Genomic DNA, 10,425 nt, shown 5'->3' on the forward strand with positions numbered 1-10,425 from the left:
GGCAACTCACTCTTTTCCAGTTCCCTCTAACCTGATTTCAATATTTTAGTGATTTTCAGCTTGAAAAACATTTGACAAGGCCACGAACTCGACCTAACATATTTATACGCTTGCTGGATCATGCAGATGAGGCACCATTGGCAAATATCAAAATAGAATGCCAAAGGTGGCCAGCAAAGCCTTAAGTATCAGGGAGGACTGGAACCCAGTATGTTGCCATGGTAACAAAACTGATAAGTTCATATTATGGAGCGCACCTAGAGCAATGTTACTGCAAAGAATCAAGGATTTCTGATACAAATTGGCTGAGATATCTTTTTTCATAATATTTGACCAAAATTCTGTTGAGTTTGTGACGTCATCACTTGGCTAATTTGCATATTTTAAAAACTTGAATATCTCTGGAACAAAAAGAGATATTGGAAAATAGTAAACAGCATTCTTCATGTACAGACTACTTGTTTATGTTTTAAAATGGCTCAGATTAGAAAGACACGAATTTCATCATAGTAGCACTTTAAAGAAGGGCCATTTGGTCTTTTATCATTATCATTATCATTATCATTATTATAATTATTATTATTACATATTGCATAAGAATTTTTGCTAGTGAGCATTATGAATTGCTTAAATGTTGCATTATCAGCACATTACTTTCTTTGACTATTTTGAAATGTGTTTCAGAATTGCTTCAATGACATTTACATCTTTGTCAATTAGGTTAACACAAGGTCATCTTCAGCATCCACAGAAGCAAACTGTGAAATCTGCTTGAGTGTCACTCATGTATCAGTAAGTACTGCTAATTATATAAGTTATTATAATGGTGTATTACCCAGAACAGTGATGATGTTGTGAATGCCCCCTGATGTACATGAGCCAGGTGACCTGATGGTTCACTAGTACCCACAGTCTGTGCCCCAAGTCTGAAATAACTGTAAAAGTGTCAGAAAAGTGCACAGATCTTCTTAAAACAAATATGTTTGACTTAGACTTACTTCAACTTTTTTCGGAACAGTCTGGGCTCACTTGAATTTAGCACAGGCACACAAACAGAAATGAAATCACGCCATCCTCGAGCTGCTGTTCATCCTTTATCCTCTACAATATGTCATGTGCAAGTTAAGTTTCTTTCTTATACACTCCTGCATGAAAGTTCCCCTGTTGTGTATTCAGAAATTCATTGACATAACCTCCTGTACACTAACTAATGTTCTTAAGAATTACTTACTAGCCATTATGTTTGTTCCTTTACAGACCTTTGTTGGTTTAGAATGCAGTCATAGGTTCTGTCATAGATGCTGGAAGGAGTACATTACCACTAAAGTTATGGATGAACATGTAGGCGAGGTGAGTAGTAACCTATTTGTACTTCAACATTCGTTTCTTCATCGATACTTCTTTCTAATTTTTAATTTATCTTTTTGTCAGAACATTTCTTGTCCTGCTCATAAGTGTGACATCCTCGTAGATGAAGTTTTTGTTGGGTAAGTATTTTTACATGTAGGTTGTCGTTATAGTTCATGATGCTACCTTAACTGAGCTGTTTTTAGTTGCATGTACCAGTGTGTTTGAAACAGATCAATGTACATAATGGTTAATGTCATTCAAGTTACATTATGTAATTAGAATGGTCATAACCTTCTTATTTTTCACAGAGAAGCAGTTGTCACTGAGTGCTGACAGCTGCGTAAAGAGGTGTCGACTTTGAATGCTGTGCTGCATACTTTTTCACAAGCAGATATAAAGTAAAACTAATTTAACTTAGCCATCTCTAGAGATGAGAGTACAGATCACTGACATAAAAAGTTCAGTCAAAAAGGGATTGTGGTGTCAATGCTTAGTAGTGTTTTCTTTTTGCAGGCAAGTTGTAAAAGATGTCAAAGTGAAAGCACGATACCACCATCTGATAGCTAACAGCTTTGTTGAGGTAAGAAAAGTACAAAATGCCAAAGAATTTCTCTCCTTGAGTAAGGGTTTCAACCTGATTATGTTGCACCAACTAAAAGAAATAGTATTGAACCTCTGGAGGGAAAATTATTTTAAATTGAACTTATTCTTTTAACTTAACTACAGTCCTGATGTTTTAACTCACCGTCTACCACTGAGGATTTTTCCAAGAAAAAATGGCAATTTAATATCATGACGAATTATAGCCAAACTGAGTGGAAAATAATATTCCCTTGTGGTATTCACACAAAGGAAAAATTTTGCTTTTAAAAGGACCATGATCTAAATTAGGCTTGTTTTGGACAGTGTAGGAGTTAGTAAGTTAACATTTTGAATGCACAGAATGTTGCTATAAAATGAAGAAATAAATCATACTTGATGAGCACTGGAATTTAGCAGTATCATAAAATATGTTGTTCTTGTTGATAGAGTAACCGATTGATGAGTTGGTGTCCTGGACCCGACTGTCAAAATGCTGTCAAGGCTAACTACCATGATGCTTTGCCAGTGACATGCCTTTGTGGTTACACTTTTTGGTGAGTATTCACCTGCTCATGTACAGATACTTGTAAAGAAATATGACATAGAAAATCAATTGGTAGCCCACATAGGCAAATGTAGTTAATTAAGTGTATTATATGCTATTTATGATGTTTCACTGAGAGCTTAAAATTATCACACACTCTGACACATGACATTGCCTTTTTGCCTTAAACAATCAACAATGTGAGATGTTAGGTTCAAAATAGCACATTAATAAATTTAGTAAACTTCTGATTCAACTCTTTTTCCAAAATGTGGGCTTCAAAGTTAGATTATTCCAAACCTTCACAGGTGTTTCTCAGAAAAAGAAATTGTGTGTGCACTGTTTTTGTAGAAACCCTAGAAACCTTTAATGTCACTGAAAGCTAATTAACTGTAGAATCTGAAAATAATGCTACTTTCACACATTTTTGCTTTGGTAGGCAAATACAAGTCCTGAAATGCAAAACTGACAGTCTGTGCTTTGACTTAATTACTAACCCTCACATTAATGTAGGCATCCCAACAGACTGGTCTAGTATATAACGCAGGAGACAATGGGCTAACCAAGTGTGTCAGTTTTTTTCCAACATTCCCATTGGTTCCTGAGAAAATCCATTGTAAAGTTTGACAATGGAGTATTTTTCAATGAGTCTCATACGCTAGGATGCCACAGGACACCTATTTCGAATTTTGCAAAAGCATAACAGATTGGTATGTTAATGTTACTTTGGTATGACAAACATTTTAGCCACATTTCATTGAAATCTGTTAAATATAGATACCCTATTGATTCATTTAAATGGAGGGAATACGTGCCAAAACAAAAGCAAATTCCAACCTTTGGAATAGCTTTAAGTGTGCAGCTCATCTGCAAGTGTGGCTGATCTCAGTGTATGTTGGGATTATTATATCAATAGTTCTTTGACTTATAGATGCTATGTACCTTGTTCACACCGCTAGGTTTTTACATTGTTTTGGTTTTCTTTTTCTGCAGCTTTGGCTGTGGAGAGCCAGTTCATGAGCCTGTGAGATGCCCTGTAAGTCATTGTTGGTTTTGTCTTTTTAGCTCTTCTTCAACAGGAATCAGCTCATAACTTATTATTGTTTGGACTGGGGTAGCAAATTGCAAAAACCCAAGTTTGCACTGATTCATGTCTAGATGGAAATATACATAATTGTTTAACCCTATCTTGACTGGGCTGTTTTTTTTTTTTTTGTTTGTTTGTTTGTTGTTTTGTTTTGTTGTTTTGTTTTTTTTTTTGTCTTCTGGGGAAGTCCCCCCCTCCCTTCCATTACTTCACAAGTATAAAAGCTATGACAGTTAGATTGTCTAAGTGTCAAAAATTAGTTGCCATGGTAGTATCAAAGGCAATGAACACTAATCAACCAGATCAAATTTTTCCCGGGTAAATTTCTGAAAAAGTCCTGAAGTTTCAGTGCGTTTACTTAAATATTAAAAAAGTTACTCAGTTTCATTTTTGCTGCGGCCAGGATCCCACCCCCCTATAATTTTGTCACTAGTGACCACCCAAAGTGATAAGATTATCTCTTGATGAACTTATTTGTAAACATTGTGGTTATTTACAGTACTTATATGTACTGCATCCTGTTTTAAAAAAAAAATTTATTTGCTTATTTATTAAAGTATAACTAATTTATAATTAATTCATATGTTTTTCAGTGGCTCAAGAAATGGATAAAGAAGTGTAATGATGACAGTGAAACGTCCAACTGGATATCAGCAAATACAAAGGTTTGTTTCCCTGTAAAAATATATGCAGTTGTACTCTGATTGTGTTCAACATAGAAAGAATGCCTTCCTTATACAGATTGGGGTTGAGATTGTATGGAACAACGTTGATTGATTGAAAGGTTCTTGGGATGCATATTTGGCATCCCTTGCAGATTTTGCAGGGGTGGATGTCATCATCACCAACTTGGCAAAGGAGAGAGAGCCTGGTGACATCAAACGCACTCGCTAATCTTTGATTATTACCAGTCTTTATGCTTTATACATTCAATTTTTGAGAGTTTTTGAATAATAGCATTCTTTTTTCCAAAGCAATAGTGTTGTAACTGGCATTTACAATATCCATATTATTACAGGAGTGCCCCAAGTGTCACGTGACAATAGAAAAGAATGGTGGTTGTAATCACATGGTTTGTCGCAACAACAACTGCAAGGTAAATTAAGTGTGTATCTAATAAATTATTATATGCCCGGTTATAACCACTAAAATACGTTTTATTTTCCAGTCCCTATTGCCATGATTTGTACATCTTTAAAAGACCTTTAATTTGATGAGTTGTCTTGCAAGTCCTTGAATGCAATCAGGGTCTTCAAAAGTACTTTTCAATATAGTGTTTGCATGGCGGCCATGTTGGAGGACTAAAACAATAGAAGATATTTGCGTAAAAATAGAACATATTTCCCAAAGGAAAATCACTCTATTGTTTGGGTCCTCCAACATGGCCATCGTGCGCACACTCTATTGGTGTCTTTTGAGACTTGGCCTTAAAATTTGTGATGTGCACCATCTCTTGATGTTTTGTGGGAATATTTTAGTAAACCATTGTATACTGAGCTATTGGTCAAAGGCAAAAGTAGAATTGGCAAGGAATGTTTCTACTTAATAGTTTCTTTAATAGTTGTTAGTCTGGCCCACCTAGATTAGCTCTCGCTACCTGCAGGCCAGTCTCTTTGAAATTTTGCTTCCTTTTTCTTGCTGTATTTTTGAATAAAATATTTCTAGTCACTAGTATGCATCATGAGGTCAGATCTTGTGCAGTAATATCTGTTCACAAACCATGCTGGCATACATCAATGCTGTTGTTTTTGTTGCTACTGACGTTCTGCTTTCATTATTTCACCATAAAGGCTGACTTCTGCTGGATGTGCCTTGGACCCTGGGAGCCACATGGATCAAGTTGGTAAGTGTGTTTTTAATACTAAAAGTATCACAATAGTATTTGTGTTTGCTTTCATTGATGCATGTGCAAAGTTATTGCTGTAACCAATCAAAGAAAACATTTGCTGGAAGTATGCAGGAATGATGTAATCAGTGTTTTAAGCACCTTGGCATAATTTACAGAAAATTGCCAAAAAGACAAAACATTGTTTGCCAAATAGATTGGTCAGTGGTTATACTAAGGCGGTAAAAACCCAAATATAAGGACCCCTAGTTTTCCAAGGCAGGCTGAAATGATTCTTATAAATTTGGTGTCCAGCAAGAAATAAGACTGTTTAGCTTTTTAAATAGATTTTTAGCTTAATTTTACGGGAAATGCTGCTGGCCATAAAAGTAATTTAACACAACTGTAAGCTTAATGCCATTTTACAAAGTAAACTGTTGTTCTTCAGGCCCAATTGACAATTAAATTAGTCCAAGGTTGGACAAAAAACTAAAATTTGTATCATAACTCACAAGTGTCTTATTCTTGTGCTTGGGGACAGGTTATAGCCTTTAAAATTCCACAGTTCTACAACAGTGTTAATTACCCATACACTTCCTATTGTGGACATTCAAAACACATGTGTCTACTTGGTTTTTCTAAGTTTTCCAAATACGAACCTGCTTTATTTGTCAAGCAGAAGTGGGGGCTTAATTTGCCAAATTTCAGCTTGCTGGTTTTAATCTACAAGTTTTTATGAAATGTAGTTGGAAATGCTGCATGAGGCTGGAAAAGGTTAAATTTACAAGGACAATTAATTTGGGAAATAGCAATGTACAAAATTTGAAATAAGTGTCCTAGGCACTTACAGAAAGAGTCATTGAAGGTTTTCTGTTGGCGGCTGCTGTGGAAGGTTTGGTAACACTTTGCATCGCATTGAGATGTTGTGATAAAAACTCAGATCAGCTTTTTGCTGTTTTATTCAGGTACAGCTGTAATCGTTATGATGAAAAAGATGCCCAGGCAGCCAGAGATGCCCAAGCTGTAAGTTCTCAGTTTTAAGAGAAGTCAGTTGTAATGACACATACTGGGCTTTGGTTTGTTGTGCTACTTAAAGAGCTTGTCAAGAGGCAATTATGTTTGACAAAATGCTATCAGATGATCTAAAGCCCTTTTTTACCCATGCAGTAGCCTCCTTGAGAAACATTCGAAACAAATTCAAATTATAGCAAAGTTAAGATTATTTTGAAATTATTTTTCAGAAATCCCGGCAAGCCTTGGAGCGTTATTTGTTCTACTGTAATCGGTACATGAACCATGCACAGAGTGCCAAGTTTGAAACCAAGGTGAGATGCTGGACTCTTGTTCATATCCTCGCGAAGATGAGGACTCCAGTCCACTTTAAAAGTGAATTTGATTGTCAATAGTCCCTGTAACCCGAACTTTTGAATTGAAAACATTCAGTAGTTTTTTTTTTGCCAATTGCAAATGTAAAACAAGTAACTCGAGATTGCGAGAGAATAGAACAAGAAGGAAACCTCAAAAGTTCTCAACATGCACACCGTTTGACAGTGGCTGGTCTGTTAACATTGTTTCATTCTTTAGTTATACGCTCAAGTCAAGCAGAAGATGGAAGAGATGCAGCAACACAACATGTCGTGGATTGAGGTTTGTAATTCCAACAGATTTTCGGAATTCTTTTACTCCTCTGATGAAGAACATAATTTAAGCTAGCAATGTTTACTTCTCTTTCTTTCAGGTTCAGTTTCTCCGAAAAGCAGTGGATGTACTGTGTTTATGCAGAAACACACTTAAATACACTTATGTCTTTGCTTTCTATCTCAAGAAAAATAACCAGTCTGTCATCTTTGAGGTAAATCATTTTATATCAGTTATTTCCTGCTTCCCGAAACTTTGGACTTAAGACACACTCCAGCTATTTCATGTAAAATAATACATCAACGTTTGAGAGGAACAAGGTGCCGTCACAACAGGTGATAGGGTGTGTTTGGGAAAGGGGAGGATCGCTATACATTTTGAGAGTAGAGATACCGTTTGGCCATGTGATCACTTTGAAATGTTCACGGTGGCAACTACTGTAGTACCTTTTTCGACAGTGCTAACCCTTGCACAAGGAGACGTCTTGTTGGCGCATAGGAATTAAAATAAAGAGGAGCTACTCTAACAAAACGAAGGAAAAACCTAAATAAGTGCCCAGAAAATGTAAAAGAGCAAACCTTTCTCGCTCTAGTTAGACCGCAGCTTGAGTATGCATGTTGTGCTTGGGACCCGCACATTCAAAAACAGCACAACTCCTGGAACTGTCACGAAAGTTTTGAATGATTTGAAATGGCCACAACTCGAGAAAAGAAGGAAGGTGACACGACTTACAATGATGTTTAAAGTGGTTTCTGGCCAGTCAGCAATGCAAATTCCATCCTACATAATACAAAAGAAGCGACAGGGTACCAGACAATTCCATCCTAAGAAATTTATCGAAGCAAACAAGTATAAACACAGTTTTCTTGCGCAGACTATTAGAGACTGGAACTCACTACCAAACCATATCCTTGAAGAGCAATCAATAGAGGTCTTTAAAAGGGCCGTTATGCACCATGTCTGAATGACGCTGACCCTGGACATTTTTTAACATTTGTTCTGGTAATATTATAGTTAAACACTTGCACCTGCACATTTGCACATCTGCGGTGATGGGCTATGCTCTTTACAGATTATATATTACTAATTAGAATTAGAAAAACGATGTTCTGGTGCCTTTCAAAATCACCTACTACCGAGCAGATCACTTTTAAACGGGGTCCCTCGGTAAACACCCCCCCCCCCCCCCCATCCCCCTCAGCTTTCCGAGAAACATCTTCAAAATCAGTGGCACCCTTGTATCCTAGGATTTTTCATTTCTTTGTATCTATTTTACTCTACAGGAAAATCAAAAAGATCTCGAAATGGCCACAGAAACCTTGTCAGAGTACCTTGAGCGCGACATAACGTCGGAGTGTTTATCAGATATAAAACAAAAGGTTCAAGATAAATACAGGTACTGTAATAAGTTACTAATCTTTTAATCGTCCAAATCGTTCGTTATGTTTTCCCTTAATTTTCTGGGCAGAAGTGACTGACCCTTGGAGGTCCTTTCTATTCTACATACGGTACATTTTGCTCTGGTAATAACAGAACGTTGGCTGTTAAATTGAAAGCAGCAGTCGCTTCTCCACCTTTCGTTCCAGATTGGCTGGCATGCTGGTGTTTCATCAAAAGTTATTCTTGTTTACTATGCTTTTCAATGACGTGCAATCTCTGAAGTTAAAACCCCACTAACATTTGTAATTTACACTGCTGTCAATCATGATCACCATAGTGACAGCAAGTGAACCCCTGAAGAAACATGAGCTGACAAAATGGACTGCAGCCCACCATTCACAAACCCAGAATGTGACGTTTTCATCTTGTTCCTTGTTTCTTAACAAGTACACTGCGTTGGTTGAGGGCAATGCTTTGAATTTTGAGCTATCGGGCGTTGGCAAATTAATCTGTGCAAGAAATGAAACCAGCAGGAACAATGACCCGTTGTAGTATAGATAGATCACCTCTAACCGCATTGATTGATTGATTGATTGATTGATTGATTGATTGATTGATTGATTGATTGATTGATTGATTGATTGATTGATTGATTGATTGATTGATTGATTGATTGATTGATTGATTGCTTGATTGATTGATTGATTGATTGATTGATTGATTGATTGATTGATTGATTTCTTTTTCCTCAGATACTGCGAAGCAAGGCGAAAAGCCCTTTTAGACCACGTATACGAGGGATATGAAACAGACATTTGGGAATACATGGTTTACGACTGAAGTCAGATTCTTAAAGATTAAAGAGAAATAATGTAACACTAGGATATACAAAGGACTCATCTGGATCAGATTGCTTACTCATGTGTAGTTTAAATTGAAGTTCGCATTTGCAAATCTTATTACATAGAAAATTACTTAGAAATGTACATAAATCGACAGATCTCTCCCTCGTGTTTGATACAACCGGTGTAATTTGTATTCATGGCGTGCGTCCAAGCCAGACGAAACACCTGTAGTTACCTAACCTGCTCGAGTCGAAGTTGAAGTAACAAGCAGCGAAATGGCGTGCGCTTAACTGACAGGGACAACACCGTGAAAAGGCTTGAAGTTAACAATGAAACATTTAAAACACAAACGAACAACCAGTAGTTCTACTATTCCGATGGAGTACAGAGAACAGCTCGCTTCGCCCCAACGGTTTTGAGGTTTTGACGTGTTAGTTTGCAGTTTTTGTTGGGGAATATTTAAGACGGTGTGATTATGTAATTAAATCGTCCTTTTGGAGATGGTTTTGTTTTGGTAGCTTTAACATGTTCCGCGAAAGCAAACAGGCATTTACGCTTTGGTAAATGCGTCATTTCAGCAGTTTTTAAATTTGCAGCAAAAAGTACTTCAAAATATAAGGTAGTACAAATTAAGAATCGACAATGAGCAGGACATTTGCTGTTTTATATGTCCATTAGATTAAACTTCTAACCCGGTGTTGTGTTGGTGCCAGGTGGAGTATCAAAAAACAACCTCAATGAACGGAAGGCGCTCGGTGACACGTGATTGGTTTAGCGCTTCATCTTTGTCTCCTTGTGTCTAAAGTGAACAAATTTGACTAAATGATGTATGTTTTCCTATTTCTTTTAACCTACTTTGGAACCGCTGTTGCTTGTAAATAAACTCGATAACTAAATTGTTGTCATTTCTCTCACTGTTTTCTTTTCTGTGCATGTGTGAAATCAGCCCCCACCTCCCCCTGCTCTAATAAGCCCCCCGAATGACATGATGCCTGAGCTTTTGCGAGTACACATGCCTTTGAACGTTATTAAAATGCGCAGTTTAAGTGTCCCCTTACAAAGTCCTAGGCTCCGAGTGTTACAAAACATTCTAAATTGCGCACTGTAGTCTGAATAGGCTACAGTTTTGTGCCGGTGCCTGGGTGAACATAACCCAATAGACCTCTGTACAACT

At 37.0% G+C, this 10,425-nt stretch overlaps 1 protein-coding gene across 1 annotated transcript in view; it reads left to right on the plus strand.

Annotated features, from left to right (window-relative positions):
* The window catches only part of LOC146460023 (E3 ubiquitin-protein ligase arih1-like), an 18,334-nt gene extending 8,178 nt beyond the window's left edge, over positions 1-10,156 (plus strand). Inside the window, exons 4-18 of the mRNA XM_085088833.1 lie at positions 721-792; positions 1,258-1,350; positions 1,432-1,487; positions 1,864-1,930; positions 2,380-2,486; positions 3,470-3,512; positions 4,157-4,228; positions 4,582-4,659; positions 5,354-5,406; positions 6,354-6,411; positions 6,630-6,713; positions 6,973-7,035; positions 7,127-7,240; positions 8,310-8,422; positions 9,159-10,156. Of these exons, the coding sequence (XP_084944959.1) occupies positions 721-792; positions 1,258-1,350; positions 1,432-1,487; positions 1,864-1,930; positions 2,380-2,486; positions 3,470-3,512; positions 4,157-4,228; positions 4,582-4,659; positions 5,354-5,406; positions 6,354-6,411; positions 6,630-6,713; positions 6,973-7,035; positions 7,127-7,240; positions 8,310-8,422; positions 9,159-9,246 (1,161 nt within the window). The 3' untranslated portion in view covers positions 9,247-10,156. The remainder of the gene's footprint in view (positions 1-720; positions 793-1,257; positions 1,351-1,431; positions 1,488-1,863; positions 1,931-2,379; positions 2,487-3,469; positions 3,513-4,156; positions 4,229-4,581; positions 4,660-5,353; positions 5,407-6,353; positions 6,412-6,629; positions 6,714-6,972; positions 7,036-7,126; positions 7,241-8,309; positions 8,423-9,158) is intronic.
* Positions 10,157-10,425: the final 269 nt, after the last annotated feature.

This window comes from Pavona decussata, unplaced genomic scaffold (genome assembly GCF_977016875.1).
Source record: "Pavona decussata unplaced genomic scaffold, jaPavDecu1.1 SCAFFOLD_215, whole genome shotgun sequence".
NCBI lineage: Eukaryota > Metazoa > Cnidaria > Anthozoa > Scleractinia > Agariciidae > Pavona > Pavona decussata.